The 16,699-nt window shown below is 40.7% G+C and overlaps 1 protein-coding gene across 5 annotated transcripts in view; it reads left to right on the top strand.

Annotated features, from left to right (window-relative positions):
- Positions 1 to 16,699, top strand: part of LOC126381634 (mediator of RNA polymerase II transcription subunit 12-like) — a 59,806-nt gene that overhangs the window by 34,273 nt on the left and 8,834 nt on the right. For 3 of the 5 annotated variants that reach the window (XM_050031094.1, XM_050031103.1, XM_050031089.1), the window contains exons 19-37: positions 3,245 to 3,448; positions 3,826 to 3,938; positions 4,505 to 4,687; positions 5,390 to 5,534; positions 6,417 to 6,606; positions 6,860 to 6,951; positions 7,037 to 7,145; positions 7,353 to 7,576; positions 8,035 to 8,217; positions 8,690 to 8,830; positions 9,205 to 9,325; positions 9,762 to 9,803; positions 11,314 to 11,508; positions 11,946 to 12,033; positions 12,809 to 12,972; positions 13,586 to 13,709; positions 14,064 to 14,176; positions 15,086 to 15,236; positions 15,840 to 16,084. In XM_050031094.1, the coding sequence (XP_049887051.1) occupies positions 3,245 to 3,448; positions 3,826 to 3,938; positions 4,505 to 4,687; positions 5,390 to 5,534; positions 6,417 to 6,606; positions 6,860 to 6,951; positions 7,037 to 7,145; positions 7,353 to 7,576; positions 8,035 to 8,217; positions 8,690 to 8,830; positions 9,205 to 9,325; positions 9,762 to 9,803; positions 11,314 to 11,508; positions 11,946 to 12,033; positions 12,809 to 12,972; positions 13,586 to 13,709; positions 14,064 to 14,176; positions 15,086 to 15,236; positions 15,840 to 16,084 (2,827 nt within the window). The remainder of the gene's footprint in view (positions 1 to 3,244; positions 3,449 to 3,825; positions 3,939 to 4,504; positions 4,688 to 5,389; positions 5,535 to 6,416; positions 6,607 to 6,859; positions 6,952 to 7,036; positions 7,146 to 7,352; positions 7,577 to 8,034; positions 8,218 to 8,689; positions 8,831 to 9,204; positions 9,326 to 9,761; positions 9,804 to 11,313; positions 11,509 to 11,945; positions 12,034 to 12,808; positions 12,973 to 13,585; positions 13,710 to 14,063; positions 14,177 to 15,085; positions 15,237 to 15,839; positions 16,085 to 16,699) is intronic. The other 2 variants (XM_050031099.1, XM_050031107.1) reach the window with 2 other exon arrangements.

Raw genomic sequence — 16,699 nt, 5'->3', positions numbered from 1 at the left:
ATTTAGCTTAGACTGAATATTTTCTTTCACCATAGCTGCATTATTACGATTAACTTCAACTGGTTTATATTTAGTAGTACGATGCTTTGTATTGTTGTATGTTTTCACTACAACGTTTAATGATTTGTCAATCCAATTATAACTTCCATTTAAACTAAATAATTTGTAAAGATTATTTTTTAAAGTTTTAATTAATCTCTCCACAATTGATGCCTTTTTGATTGAAAACGAAGAGTAATGGTTGATATCCAAACTTTGCATTAAATTTGAAAACTTGTCATTGTAAAACTCTGTACCCATATCAGTTTGCAAATTACAAGGGGTTCTCTTACTTTTTTCCAATACTTCTTGAAAAGCGTTTGTAACATCTAATTTATTTTTAGTTTTCAGTGGCACTACCCAAGCATATTTAGTAAAACAGTCAATCACGACCAAAATAAAGCTAAACCCTTTATTATAGGGTTTTATGTTTTTAAAGTCTATCAAATCTGCTTGCCATAAGTCGTCTATTCCTTTTAGAATAACGGAGCGACGTATGAAGTTTTTTCGAGCTGTCTTATGAATTTCATTCACTATTTGTTGTTTTATCATGTTGAGTAGATTTATTTAACTTAGGTGTATCAAGGTTTTGCAACTTCTGATCTATATATGCAATAATAGTTGCTTTTAAACGATTTATTGCTAGTTGCATTTCAAATATATTTTCTTTCTTGTTTTGTTGAATATAACTTTTTATTTCTTCTTTTGTATAAAAATTACGAATTGTTTGATCCACATATTCTTTATTGACTACATCGTCTGCTTCAATAGGTATCACCACACCTCTTAATCTTTGCGAATGTAAATTAAACTCACCGTTATCTGTTCTTGTAATAGTTTTAGTTAAATCATATAATTCAGGCAGCCGCATTCTTTTATGAACGTGATGTCCGAATTTATCAATATTCATGGTTTTGAAACAGGTGTGGTTCTTTTAATTATTAAGTTACGAATGAAACTATAAATATTTTGTGAAGTATTTTATTAGTTTATAATACCACTTTCTTTGAGTTCTTCTATAATAGAAATTATTTCATTATCTAAACCTGTATTGCCGGCCTCTTGAGAAGCAATCAACAACTTTAATCTTTCAACCAATTCGTTAGGATCATTCCAATACACGTAATCTACGTTTTTATTCCACTTCTTCATTACTGACAAGCCCTTTCCTTTTGGCATTGGACTAAGGTTTGGGGTTGTATTGTTAGGTAACTTGAAAAGAGGTTGTATAATTTGTAGATACTTTCTACCTTTATTGCCGTTTATCGGTTTTTTAGGATCGTAATCGCGCCTGTGAGCATTGGAAATCAAAAGCAGTGACTTATATATTTTTTTATCGTCTTCTGTAACCGAAGACAAATCGGGATTTTTTTTATATAATAGTTCAATTAATCCTGGAGTAGTAGTATATCGGTTTCCATCTATTTTAATGGTCTTGTCTCCTATAGTGATTGGAATTGTACCAAGCATCAATTTTCCTCGTTCATTCCTCACACCATATGGAACATTTGTAAAATCTTCAGGCGTTAATGACCATGAAGACAAATTGTCTTCTGTATCATCGTTCCATTCAACTGTTTTGAACGAGTCGCTACTATTTTCTAGATCAATACTATGATTATCACTATCATTACTTCTTTCATTGTAGTCCTTATCACTGGCACTATTATTGTTTTCATAGTCATCTTCATTAACGTTTTCACAGCTTGCAGTATACGGTTGCGTGATAGTATCTTCATAATTCGGCTTTTCTGTTTTGCGAATCCCATTTTCTGTCAATTTATGGGAGCGTTTATTGGCAATTTTATTTAATGGATTTATTATAGGTCTGAATACAGATTTCAAAGCTTCTTCATTTTCGGTTTCAATGTTTCGCAACTTCTTAACCTTTTTTTTAACAGCTTCTGCTGCATTGACTATTTGGCGTTTTAAACAAGCTTCCATTATTAAAATAAGTTTGTGCTTCTGCTAAATCTTTAGGCAAAATAACGCGATTTACCAAGTAACATCGCATTATATATCAGAAAAATGATATGATCAATTAAAAAATACGAAACTGTCAAATTTATTTCTATAACATCCTTCATTTTTCTGACAATCTTTATTGATCACCAAATAACTATATGGTTCACTCCATATTTTAGAACACATTTCACGGAACTCATTCCAGGACATATCTGTGTTAACGTGTTCATCATAAACGTGTTTCATATTTATTTCATCTTGCTTAAACAAAATAATCAAATTAGCATTGTCTCGTACTAGTTGTTTTGGAACCTTACTGTAAGTTTGATTTAAATAAAACGAATCTATGTTTCGATGCCTACCCATCGCAAAATAATCTCGCATGTTATTCTGATTTTCACACGCTACGTCATCAAATATAATTATTGAATTTGGTTTAGCATCCTGGGGGCTGAGAACTTCTTCACTATCCTTATATTTTGAAAATGAGACACTGGGCACCATGTCTAGGACTTTTTCCAAAAATATGTATTTAGGTTGATCTAATGTTTTTGAATACACGTAAACATTTTTAAAATGCAACCCATCCTTATGCAAAAGAAGACCAATAACAAGATTTGTTTTCCCGCAATTAGAAGGTCCGCATACTATACACCTGATTGTATTAGGTAATAGTTTACCATGACGGATATTTTTGTTTTGCGTGTTTAAACAAAAAGTGTCAATTTGCAACGAATCCGGTTGTTTAATAAACTTCATAGTCGCAATGAATGTCACCTGATATAGCTAAAATTATAATGATTAAAAGAGTCGTATAATTTACCTTATATACACATTACGATGTTGATCTTATATTATTGGGCATTCCACCCACCTAAGTGAGCGCAGCGAACGGTCGTGAGCAGAGCGAACGATAGGTGGGGCAGAATGCCCAATAATATACTACTCACACACAACACATTCTTTAAAGAAACATATGGCAAATCATTTTTTTTATCCTGATCACATTACTCTCTAACTAGCATACAACCTTCTTAACTCGCGCGTGATACAAGTACTATTAACGACGGCCTCTAGGTCGTCGTAAGTTTTGTTTTTTAAATATAGTTGTCATGTTCTGTTTTTTTTTTTAATGTCAGTTTTTCGTTCATTATTACAATCAGCTTATAATGTTGTGCTTTCTCGATCTTTTCATTTCATGCACTCTCAACAAGTACCTTGTTACTTTTATTCTCTATAGGCATGCGCACTACAAGCGCAGGCGGGTCGAGCGCGGGGGCATCGACCCCTGTCTCCCGGCACTACCATTACACGATGCACTTCCCCCTGCCGCCCGCGGAGCCCGACCACACGCCGCACGACGCCAACCAGCGGCACATACTGCTGTATGGGGTTGGACGACAGCGGGACGACGCCAAACACGCTGTCAAGAAGATGACCAAAGGTAAATGAACTAATGAATGATCACTTTTTGCTCTATACATATACAGGATTTAACATAACATAACAAATACTTTATTGCACAAACAGGAAAAAACAAAAGAGAAATAGAATGAGTACAATAGGCGGCTTTATTGCTAAGTAGCAATCTCTTCCAGACAACCTTTAAGTATAGGATATATTTAATATTATGTAATATAATACAGGGCGTTAGTGACATCGTAACTAATATTGAGATGGGGATGATTCAGACCATGATTCTGAGTTGATATCAAGTGGATTTTCCTGAATTATCTCTCAAATTTTTCGTTACGATGTCGCTAACACCCTGTATATAACTTACAAGAGCGTATCATAAAAGAATATTGTTTTACGTTGCAGAAATATGCAAGTTGTTCTCCAAGAAGTTCTCTATCGATGTAGCTGAAGGTGGAAAAATTAAGAAGCACTCTCGTAGCGAATTTAATTTTGAAGCTGTGACACAGAAATTCCAGGTAATAAACCTACTTTTATTTACACTTTTATATAATCGAAATAAAATGGGAACAGATTGTAAGTCAAGTGCAGTTTTCATTAACACAGGCATAGAATAAGGAATAATACTACGTATAGAACGGCAACTCCCCGCTCCCCACCAGGGTCTGAGCTAGGTTTACCTCACCTTGGCTCATGTAACGACTACTTACATCAGTAAGTAGTAACCGGGACCACCGGCTTAACGTGCCTTCCGAAGCACGAATCATCTTTACTTTCGGATAATCAGGTCATCATCATCACTAATTTAAGAGCCACGCTCTTGTCAGTGTAGCGTTCTCCATGCTACTTTTTAGGGACAAATAAGGCAGTGGTTTCCCTCTTGCCTTCCGCCCTAAAATAATCGGGATAATCAGGTGATCAGCCTGTAATTTCCTAACCAAACTAGGGACCACAAAGTATTTTTTTTGATAGGTCTCCACCGGGAATCGAACACAGGACCTCCGGATCGTGAGCCCAACGTCCAACCACTGGACCACGGAGGTCGTAATCGTTCGTGGCATTAACAGTGTGCTTATACCCCCAGGCGATGTCAATGTACGAGCAGGGCGCGGTGTCGTGGGCCGTGGGCGGCGCCGTGTGCGAGGCGCTGGCCGCGTTCTCCGGCGGCGCCACCACGTACCTGCCGCAGCCCGAGCACGTCGCGTTCGCGCTCGACCTCTGCGAGATAGCGCTCAACGTGCACGGACTTATTGACACTTGTATACAGGTACCTAGAATATTTTTTTTTTTTTTGCAAAATGAATACTTATAAATACAAACAAAAGCCAATGAGAAGCTACCACAAATTATTGGACCTTTTTTTTTTGGTTATGAACATAATATAACATAATATAAGATAATGATGAAATAAACAGTCATAAACAAACCTTAGTTTATAGGTACATTGATTTTATTTTGTTTGTTAAATTTCGCGTTCTCCATGTCTTGTCTCCTGCAGGGTCTGCATGACAACCGCGTCGCGTGCGGCACGAATTACATCGAAGGCTTCAACCAATTAACGCGGCAAGTGCTATCTACGTAGATAGGCGTCGAACGGGTATTGGTCGAAACCCTCGATATAATTCGCGCCGCGCGCGACGCGCGAGGCCTGAAAAGTAACGATTCGGGAGCCAGATAGAGACTTCCGTTAGTCGACTGTTATCGGCCAAGTACTTTAGGCCATTTGCAGCAAATCTATAATCACGCCAAACGAAAAAAAGAACAAAAGATAGTCTACTATCGGTAGACGTTTTCGTGTCATACATTTGTTGACACACTACATTCTCCCGGTAATCGAGTCAGGCTACCGGATGAAAACAATCAAATATGCGTTGTCACTCTAAACGTACTAAGTATATAAGACGCTTACCTAACAAGTGCCTAAATCATCAATCTGGCTTCTTATTAGGAAATTTCTTGTTGTAACTAGATATTGAAAGAGCTATCAGAAGTGGAAGGAGCGCTGATATCCCGCGGCGCGCCAAGTAGCGGACTAGCGGCCCCCCGCGCCTACACATCAGCCCTAGCGCTATATACCGTCGGCGCTCTTAGGAGATACCATTCCTGTTTGTTGTGTGAGTATTTCATCCAGATCAGGGGGGGTTAAATTGGCCAAATCGAAGCAATTCATCTAAGAAAGCAATATTGCTTCGATGTGGCCAATTTAACCCCCCTGTTTTGGTGATGACCAAAGGTCCCTGTAAACTTGTAGAAAGAAGAAAGATCATTTATATAAACCATCATGGTTCCCGGTAAACATGTTTTTCTATCGTCGACAATATTTTCCCTTCCCTCCTTTTTTGATATTTACAAAAGTAATTTTAGATACCTACAAAACTACATTCATAGTATAGCATTCTTACACGATTCGAATGGGAATTTAAGCGGTTATTATCATAATTAAAACAAATAATGCGAGGTTCTTACCGCGTTAAAATCAGGGATATAAGACTCCATCCATCACATAAGAAATATCAGGAGTCTCATATCCCTGATTTTGACGCGGTAAGAACCCGGTATTATGTGTTTTAATTATAATACCATGCGTATCTCGTAAAAACACAAATTTTCATCTTTCTATTAACAAATTGTCGAGAACTCTGCAACACAGGAAACAAAACAAAAAAACATGCATGGGGCAACATATGCTGTAAATTGTAATTAGAATAGATACTAAGTTTCCTGCTAACATAGTTTTTAAGTTTTTTGTCACTAACACGATATGGACTTTGGTTTGAAATAAAAGTTATTATTATTATAAAAGAAAAAAAAGCTTGATTAGAATGACAGCAGAGCATTAAAGTAAAATACAATCTAGTGCGTAAGAGACATCTGGAAAATCTACTGCTCTGACAGCTGTCAAATAAATTCTAAGTAAAGCTATAGCGACAGGATAGCGCTATTGATGATATTTAACCAAGTATGGTTAATGATTTTCTTTCTTTTCTCTCTCGCAGTATGCATAGAACAAACATCAGCAGTATTCGAGCAGCTGTGCCGGCTAGTGAAGTGCGTGGTGAACCCCGGCGACTGCGGCTCGGCCGAGCGCTGCGTGCTGGCGCAACTACACGACCTGTACAAGGCCGCCGCGCATCTCTGCCACGCGCCGCACGCAGACACCTTCGCCAATGCTTACCCTAAGATCAAGTACGTATGGGGTAAACATCAAATTCAAATGACAGTTTTCGGATAAATATTTTAAAAAATACAGACGCTTATTTTATAACTCTTACAATATTTAATTTTCTCGAAAAGCTTTATATAATAGAAAAAAACTTATTTTTAAGTAAATAATATTCATAGTTGAAGCTACGATAAACAAACGCGGCAGAAGGGAAAAAAGTATTGTAATAAAAAAAAACTTTAAGAAGAACGTTGTTCGTTATTCTCATTGTTACAGGCAAGCTCTTTACTCTCCACTGCAGCCAACACCTTCGAACTACGTCTACAATCCGCAATTTTTGAGCGAATTCTTCACGAATCCTCGGAAAGGTAAATACACCATCATTTCATTATAATACACTAAATGTCCCCTTCCTTTCTTCTATTTGGTGGTCACTATATCGCTCGTTTACAGGTAAAATAGAGATAGCGTGGGCGCGGCAAGTAGCAGAATCTCCCGCCAATAGATACAGCTTCGTTTGTTCTGCCATGTTGGCAGTCTGTCGCGAAGTTGACAACGATCGGTAAGTCACTATTAGTACACGTACTAATCACGTATCGACCTGTTAAAAATAGTTCACTATGTACAAAGTGCGTGAATCTTTTAAAGTGACTACTATATGACAGATTTCTGGGCTGTTTCTTGTTTATGCTCGGTGAGGCGTGTGGGTACTTAGTTCATCTTGGATGGAGGCAGCGCTTTTCATGATGTATCTGTACTTACGTGACAGGGTGAACGAGCTAGGTGTGGTGTGCGCGGAGATGACGGCGTGGTGCAGCGGGCTGGCGGCCGAGTGGCTGGGCGCGCTGGTGGCGCTGTGCGGCGCGCAGCACTACCCGGCGGGCGGGGCCGCGCACGTGCCGCCGCCGCTGTACCCCGACCTGTTGCTGCACCGCGACCTTCACGACGCCGCCGCGCACGACGCCCTCGCTGTCTTCACCTGCATCCTCGTCGGTTAGTATATGCAGGCTATTCGGCATGGTATGGTGGTGTGGTGGGCTCTATTTCCCGCATTTGGACACATGGACGGCCCGTTAATGCGGGGTATTCATCCCCAAGTCCAGAAAACGAAACATGGATTCGGATGAAAGTTCATCTGTTGATACAAGAAATCCTTTCTGACTGAGCCAAACTCACATTGAGCAATCTGCGTAAACACATTTCAGACAACAGTAACAGAAACAGAAAGTGTTAGGAACATTATACAGTTTTGAATCGGAGCGAGAAGCCCAATCCACCACGCTAGTATGGGGAAGTCCCACCGCACAGTCAATGCACTCAGGATACTGAACATAATATGAATCCGAAAACAAATTAGATTGCGAAATACTGGTTTTTCCCCGGAACTATTATGAAACAAAAAACCAAATTCATAATTGCAAAACAAAGTAACCAATATCGTCTACCGACAGCCCGCCACTGCTTCTCCCTCGAAGACTTCGTGCGGCACGCGGCACTGCCGTCGCTGCTCAAAGCGTGCGGCAGCAGCGGCGTGACCGGCAACCCTGCCAACGCGCCCTCCCCAGACACGGGCGCACGACTTACCTGCCATCTGCTGCTGCGGCTGTTCAAGACTGTTGACACTCCACAACCAGGTACATTGCAGTAATTTATTGGTCTCTCATATGTAACTGCTGTCGTTGCTAAAAGCGTGCGACAGCGGCGGCATGACCTGTTGACACAACCAAGCCTGAGCTTGACCTACAAAAAGGTCATGTTGAAGGTCATTTGCTGGTCCATAACAAAAGCCTCATCATCCCTAGCGTGATCCCGTTTTTCACAGGGTAAGCTTACCTAACCTGTAGACAGTTCCGGTTTTTTACAGAAGCGGCTACCTGTCTGACCTTCCAACCCGCGAAGGGAAAACCAGCCCAAAGAATCTTTTTCCTATTAAACTCCTGTTCCTTAAATTCCTATAGAACTGCCTTTACAACGGCAAATCCGAACGTTGCAATTCGTAGATGGCAACGCTCAGTACGGTTCCTCCGCTTTGATTCAGCTAAGTCGACAGGCAGATTTGAACAAATGTTCGTCACGATTCAACATCAAGTCTAAACCTTCCCCCAGGACTGTACAGCGTGTCCACGTCCCCCGGGCCAGGCGGCGGCGCGGCCGGCGTGCGACTATCCTGCGACCGGCATCTCCTCGCCGCTGCGCACAAAAATATCGGCGTCGGACCCGTACTCGCCACACTCAAGGCTATACTGAGTAAGTCAAACAATAAATTTTAAACACGTGTGGAAGTGACATCGTAACGTAAACTTTGAGGGATGATTCAGACCATGATTCCGAGTTGATATCAAGTGGAATTTCCTCTCGGAAATTTCATGAAATTGGTTGTTTTTTTTTTAATATTTTCCGCCCAAAAGCAGTGCTGTAGGACTCCGTCTACAGTACGATACGCGAGAGCCTAGAGAGCTCCGCCCCGATATGTTTATAGATTTTGATTTATCAATGTGCAAAATTGTATCTAAATTTGTCCTGTGGTTAAGGGTCAATGGTAACAGAGAGTTTGCATTTATACTATAAAATAATTATATTTCAGTCTACTTCTTATACTTAATCTACCCGTAACTCTTCAGTGGTAGGGGATTCCACGGCTCGTGACAGCGGCAAGCCAGGTGGCAAGAAGTCTTGCGAGCTGTCCCATATACTGGGCACCAGTGACTCTGGGCCCACGGATTCACAGCTGGACCTAATGTCGTGAGTATAACGTCGATTTTACATTGTCAATGTTATTATAACATCTTGTAACTTGGCCAAAGAGAGTATTTTAAGGACACTACTGAATGACGATTCGCGATATTCTCCAATTGGCTTTTTATGATGTCAATGCAATCAAGCTGAGAGCAGCGCGGGTAATATAAATAGTTATACTGATGTGCGTCGCATCTGGTACATGAACTGAACGAGTCTTTAAGGGTTATTTTTATTCTTCTTGACTAGTTCTACTTTTTTGGCCAAGCGATGCCGTTTTGTCTGTTCATTGTTATATGTTTTAGATAAGTTTAAAACTTCAAAATGATTACAATACATTCTTCTTCAATTCAAATTCTAAAATGTTCAACAAGACCAATGAACGGACAAACGCAACTTTATTTTTATTTCCTTGATACTGACAAGCGTTTTCTATCCTTAGGATGGTAGACTCAGAGATGAGTGGGGGCCATAGAACGCCTAGGTTTGTTTATTTTATATTGAGTTACTGCACCGGGCTCCGAAGCCATTACGTCACCCGCTTGCTTTCTGTTCTGCTGCCTCCATCATCATTCGACCACATGTTACGGCCTTACCTCCGTGTCAATGTTTGCTTAATCCATCCCTGGGGTGCGCTGTGGAACTTCGTTGTTGTCTGATTGGAGTCTTATCTGGTTACGTAGCCCTTAGCCTAAGTTCCCTTGAGAACATCATCATCTTTATCTGGTATTTATGGAGCTTCATCTGGTTTGGCAGGTAAATCTCTTTGTATGGGTCTGACAGAACGATATAGTCTAGATATTCTTTGCAAAATAAGCTCCTTGATAATCTAGTCAATGATACTTTTTGCGAAACACCAAAACGAAAGTTTCCTTTGAAGTTTGTATGGAAATACTGTCCTGTGACGTCATCAATAAAAGCGGTCAAAAGTCGTACTCATTGTTACTAAAGTAATTCATAAGTAAGGCGAAAAGTAAAATGAGATTGACTTTTGATTATCTTAGACTGGCTTCTATTTCTATATTAGCTTTTTTATTTCTTATCTTTGAAACAATCAAATTACGTTTTAATATCGTATCGTATATTTCTTAAATTTGGATTTAATGAATAACAATTACAATTGATTTAACATGTTCCACGAAAAGATTTAACCCGATCAAGAAAATTTCTACTTTCTAAAGGGTCTGTTTCGCCATGTTCTGATAACTGTCTGATATCTTATCCAAAATTATATTTTTACACACGTTTCCGGCAGATATGTTATCAAACAGTTTATCACCAGGTGCAACAGGCGCACAGACTCCAATCCTTCAACAATAGACCATCCTATCGACCGTTCCACACTGTCGGTCTCACTATCATCCACGTTTCTCGTCCTCAAAGGGCACGCAATGTGATTAACACCATCGGCTACCACTTAACAACATGGATATATGTCTTAGATTTAGACCCGCTTCAAACGACCAGTCTTCTGTGTTCTATCCTACTGTAAATGTCTTTCAAGCTAATAAAAACAGTCAATGGACACTGGTAAAGCTACATTTATTTGTCACGTGTGATAGTTTGGTGTTTAGTGTATACGTATGTACTTCACATGTACATTTAAAAGGAATTTTGTATATACGGATACTTCTCCGATATATAATATGAAAAAAATAATTAGACATTTGTTATAAGTACCGTATTCACTTTGGTACCATGTCACATTAACTTTTTTATAATATCAAATATGTTAGTGCGACAGAGTTCTAAAGTGTGTACATGATATTGCTCATGACTTTACACTATTATTAACAAGATTAATTTCCCCCATCTTTAATGGAACAAAATATTTTTATGTGATATCAAAGAGGCTCTTTATCGCAGATTGTTTTTAATTTTCAGTTTAGATAAGTTTTCACTTTATCCTTACATCTAACTCTTCAAAAATTCCAATTCAGAACAATTACCAATTCAAATTCCTCAAAAATAAAATACAATTTGTAAATATAAAGTGACAACAGGGGCAGTGGCGGTGTTGGCTCGACTCTGCTCGATTCGTCGCAATCTCTGTCTTCGCTCGCTCGGCGCGTGTTGGCCGAGATATGCTCTGAAGAGTGGGTGCTCCAGAAGTGTCTTCAAAACCCCGACGAACTATACCAACCGGATATGTTGTTGGATTCTATGTTAACAAATAAACAGGCACAAAGGTAAATAACAGATGTATATATTGGCCCCGATTCCTAATTTTATTTTAAGTTATACCTGTAATTTTCTTATTCGCCAAAAAGGAAAGGGACGGATTGACAACTGATAATTTTTAAAATGGAAGAATAGGCGGGCGAACAAAATAGGCATCTCGCTCATGTGCAATCCGTTTTCACATGTGATGTCAACTTAATTCAGTCGGGTTGTTGGCCAATATAAAACTTTAGGAAGGTTCTATAAATTTTTGCCTGAAATTGGCGTGTGTTCAATAAATGTTATGCCTGTCGATTACCCATTTCTTTCCTTTTCGGCGGATAGGAAAATGACAGGTATAACTTAAAATAAAATTTGATGGTGTGTAAAGGAATCAGCACCATATGATGCGTAATTATTATAATTTAATTTATACTCTGTTTTTAAATCCTATATTGTTACATAGGTTGCTGCACATGATATGTTACCCGGATTCTGCAAGCCACACACACCCGGATCTTGATCAAAAAACTATGATTACCCGGTTATTAGAGGTGAGATTCATTTCCATACTCGTAACATGAATAGTAACAGCCTCCGTGGTCTAGTCGTCAGGCTCACGATCTGGAGGCCCGAGTTCGATTCCCGATGGGGACATGATCGAAATCACTTTGTGAGACTGTCCTCAGTTTGGTAAGGACTTTTCAGGCTTGAATCACTTGATTATCTGAAAAAGTAAGATGATTCCGTGCTTTGGAAGGCATGTTAATCTGTTGGTCCCGCAGTGGAGCAGCGTGGTGGAGTATGCTCCATATCCCCTCCGGTTGAGCGAGGGGAGGCCTATACCCAGCAGTGGGACGTATATAGACATACATTAATGTCGTTAAAAACATACCCTTCACAAAAACTCACGTTGTAAGTCTAGTTGAACGGCGTCAACGCGTACCGGAATGTCAACATTTACGGATAGCTACGAAACAAATGACGACTCTCTAACATAAAAGAATATGTCGATCTAGCCAACGCAGTTCTTTAGCAATCAAGAATCAACAGAAAGTATGACAAATTCTTACGCAGTAAGTTAATACGTCGATAGAAAGAAAAAGGGCCAAACAATAAATGATGAGCCATTCACTAAATTGTTGTATTTAATTTTAATATAAGATATTTTTAGAAATTGTAAATAAAAACAAACTGGGAGTTTAAAAAGGCCACTTTTTTACCTCCTGTTCTTGGTGCGAAAATCGATATAGTAATTGACAGAAGAATAAAATTGACGGATGACATGCATAAGGTTTTGTTCAATGAACATTTATCCTGTTGGGATAGAACCTGGAACAGTGGTCGCTGCGCATGTCCTGGCTGGACCTGCAGCTGATGTTCAAGCAGTTCCCGAGCGGGTCGTCGGAGCTGGCCGCGTGGCTCGACACCGTGTCGCGCGCCGTCATCAACGTCTTCCAGCAGCCCGCGCCGCCGCCGCCAGACAAGGACAGGTATACCATACAGATAGGCTACTATAAGTCTTGTCACAAAGACAACTTCTTCTCGTTATTCCAACTCAAATTGAAAAAGGACGGAAGCCATTTTTTCTGTATTTAGAGCAGTGATGTGCCATGGGAACATTACTGGCAATAAAAAGTCGCAAAAAAGAAATAGCTTTATTTTCTAGCCTTTAGGCAGATCGGATCAGAGTACAAGAAAACACAATTTGAGAATAAAAGAGGCAGTGTGAACAATCCGACTTTGGGAACATTCCGTGAACGCCATATCACTAACTGGAATTATTGATTACCTCTTTCAAAAGACGCAATTTTACGATCCTGATGATGCGATTATCCTAGCCATATAGACTACCACGACCAACCAGATCGGGACTGCAATCACGCAAGAACTCCAATATCGGCCCGGGCAGGGTGGTTGATGTTTTTCCGTTTCAGCACTTATCGCTATCGACCCACTCGGGACCGATTCACACAACCCTCTCGGAAGACGCTTGACCGACGTTCGCGCGCACCTGGATAGCCTCGAGCAGTTAACTAATCACGTCGTGTCCAAAACGTTGCATACTACCTTGATGTCTAGTAATATCGATTCTTCTTTATCCAGAATGGGCACAGAACGCGGCGTGGTGAGCACCAGCAAGTGGTCGGAGTCAGTGTGGCTGGTGGCGCCGCTGGTGGCTAAGCTGCCAGCCGCCGTGCAGGGCCGCGTCCTCAAGCAGGCTGGGCAGGTATGTCACACCCAAAGCGTACCTTGCACGCTCCATAGAAAAATCTCATTCTTAACAGATGCTGTTTTTTAGTACACGCGCAACTGTGTGTGTGCTGCTTTACCCTATGCGTGCGAACGAGACTGATAGTCCGCGTTCGCTTCTTACGTCTTACGGACTAAAGTGGCACCCAAATGGGGGGCATTTGGGAGTGGAGTTAGATAGCACAAATTGGTGCGGGGCGGAGAGATAACCTTTTATACGTTTATGTCTTTTTTCGATCTAATTGGTATATACTGGCGGGGCAATTTGGAGTATTACTTCTTATTCATTATTGTTAACTTTCACATTAAAATACAATCATAATAAATGCAGATATTGGAAAGCGGGTGGGGCGCAGGTTGCAGCGGCAGCTGCTCTAGCGGCAGTGGGGGCGGAGGCGGGTCACACCGCGACTGCAAGAGCCACCAGAGCCCCAGCTATAAAGGGTAAATTTGAATAACTTTTACATATTTATCAAAAATGTTCTTATTTTCCTATTGTTTGAGTTGTGTGGTTGAGCAGAGCTATTTTTTTTATAATTCACATTGTAATTCATTTCATTTGTAGTCAATCCAGTCAGTGGAAATGCAAACGTTTACTGACATCGTAACGAATACTAAGGGGAGTGATTCAGACCATGAGTGTGAGTTAATATCAAGTGGAATTTGCCGTCGCAAAATTCATGATATTTTTTGTTTTTCGTTACTTTTTAAATTATTTTTCAGGAAAATTCTACTTGATATCAACTGAGAATACTGAGCTGAATCATCCCCCTCCCACTAAAACTTATTCAGTAATTCAATATTCGTTACGGTACGTGCGAATTATCTAGACACCTCAACAGGTGTATCTGTGGGTGTGTATCGTAAGAAACTTGCAACTACTCACAAGACAAATACAAGGTACTTCGCAAGCATCAAATACACATAACGTAAGCTCACGATACTATATCCCAGGGTTTTCAGAGGTACACGCATCACCGAGCTTTTCTCCGCAAGCAAGCATCCAAGGACGCGTCTCGCTAATTCGCACGTTATATATACATATTATAGAGGGCAGCAGTAACTGTCAGTACTATTCAGAGGCAGAGGACAGGAGTCCTAGTATGGCTTTGTAATAGACTACTCTGGGCGCCATCCCACTCGCGTCAGACAGAGTACTGCGGGGCGGAAGGCAAGAGGGAAACCACTGCCCTATTTTTCCCTAAAAAGTAGCATGGAGAGTATTCGGAAAATGCTACACCGACAAGAGCGTGGCTCTTAAATTGATGATGATGATATACATATTACTCCCGTACACTTTCAGGCGTCCCAGAGTAAATAACCCTGTACACATCAACAGTATGATATGCGTAGGGCTTCCAGCGGCGGCGGCGGCAAGCGCGGCGTGGCGGGCGGCGCGTGCGGCGGCGCGTGCCAGTGCGGCGGCGGCAGCGCCGTGCGCCTGGCCAACGAGCCGCTGCTGTCGCTCGTGCTCACCTGCCTGCGGCATCAGGACGACCAGAAGGTCGGGCGGTACATCCCCCCCTCCCCCTCGACTCCGGACACTCCGAGGAAAAATATCATTCATTTTTACCGTGTCCACGCATCACATGCGTGTCTGCGCGCTGTCCCCCTTACTCCTTAACGGCTGACAGCCATTTAGACCTAAAGCATACCCTGGACATTCATACATAGAAACATCGCGAGACACAATCCGCGCGCTCTTATCCTTCTTCCTTAGCAGCTTACGGTCATTTAACACTAAAGTAAGGTCCAGAGGGGGTGTGATCGGCGCCCGATACGACTTAGTGCGGGGCGGAAAGTTACAGCTCGACAGTCCGCCTTACAGCCATTTAAACAAAAAAAATGTTCGACTGTGTTTCTGTCTATTCTGTTAGCGATAATAGAATGTGAGTTGTGTTTATATGTATGTCGACGAATCAATCAACGTCGTTTACAAAAATTAACACTATGAATTGGTCATGTCATTGCCAGAATGTAGCATCCATATACAAACATCTTGACGTTATAGTACCTAGGTTTATAATACCTTTTGTCAAATCAAGAGTTTGGTCTAACCATACACACATAACATAACAGCTCAGTAAAAATGTTTTTCTCGCAACAGGAACAACTGCTAAGCTCGATCCACGCGCAACTCCAACACTACTTGACGCATGCGCGGGACCACGAGCGGTCCGCCTGCAACGACACTTGGCAAGACGACGCGGCGCCCGAGGCTTTACAACTGAGATTCTCCCTCGCCGGAGGAATGTTCGACGCCATACGACGTTCCTACCAGCTCACCTCCGACTGGGCTGTGTTGTTGACACAACTGGTCGCGCATCAAGTAGTCGACGCGTATAACAATAGGTACCTATATTACAGGATTCCTGCATGGGAGTGGTGTTGTCATTGGTTTGGGAACAATTTCGCTAGTCTGTGACATTTATTTTAATCTTCTGACAAGTCAATTTTTGTGGCTTCGTCCCCCGTGATAAATCTCATCAAGAACTCCTCATCACCTGGAACTGCCATATCACTGTTTGGTATTATGTCATATTCGGTTAGGGTTCGTGTAACCAAATAATTCAATAATTGCAATGTCGTTACATAACTTCCTTTTCAATTAGCTAATCGTAATATAATAGGGTAAATGGCTTGGTCAAAGTTAAATGATAAAATGCTAATCTAAAAATAGAGACTGGTCTAAGATGCTTAAAAATCAATTTCATTTTTCGTTTTGACTTATTTACGATTTTTAAGTAAGAATTACTTAACATTGAATACGACGTTTGACCATGTTTATTGATGACGTCACTATTTTGTATTGGGTAGTTTCCTAGGTCAAAGATAAATAAACACCCTAATATCACCAGGTTAATCAGATTAATGGAATAACTCAACGCCTGTGTGTCTATCTACATAAGTTCTTAACTGAGTATTTGCATTTTTTTTTTATAAAACAACTCTGTCTATTCCAGTAAG

The sequence above is a fragment of the Pectinophora gossypiella genome, chromosome 3, assembly GCF_024362695.1.
Source record: "Pectinophora gossypiella chromosome 3, ilPecGoss1.1, whole genome shotgun sequence".
NCBI classification, from domain to species: domain Eukaryota; kingdom Metazoa; phylum Arthropoda; class Insecta; order Lepidoptera; family Gelechiidae; genus Pectinophora; species Pectinophora gossypiella.
Note: the sequence above shows the minus strand (reverse complement) of the source record. Positions and strands in the feature narration are given on the sequence as shown.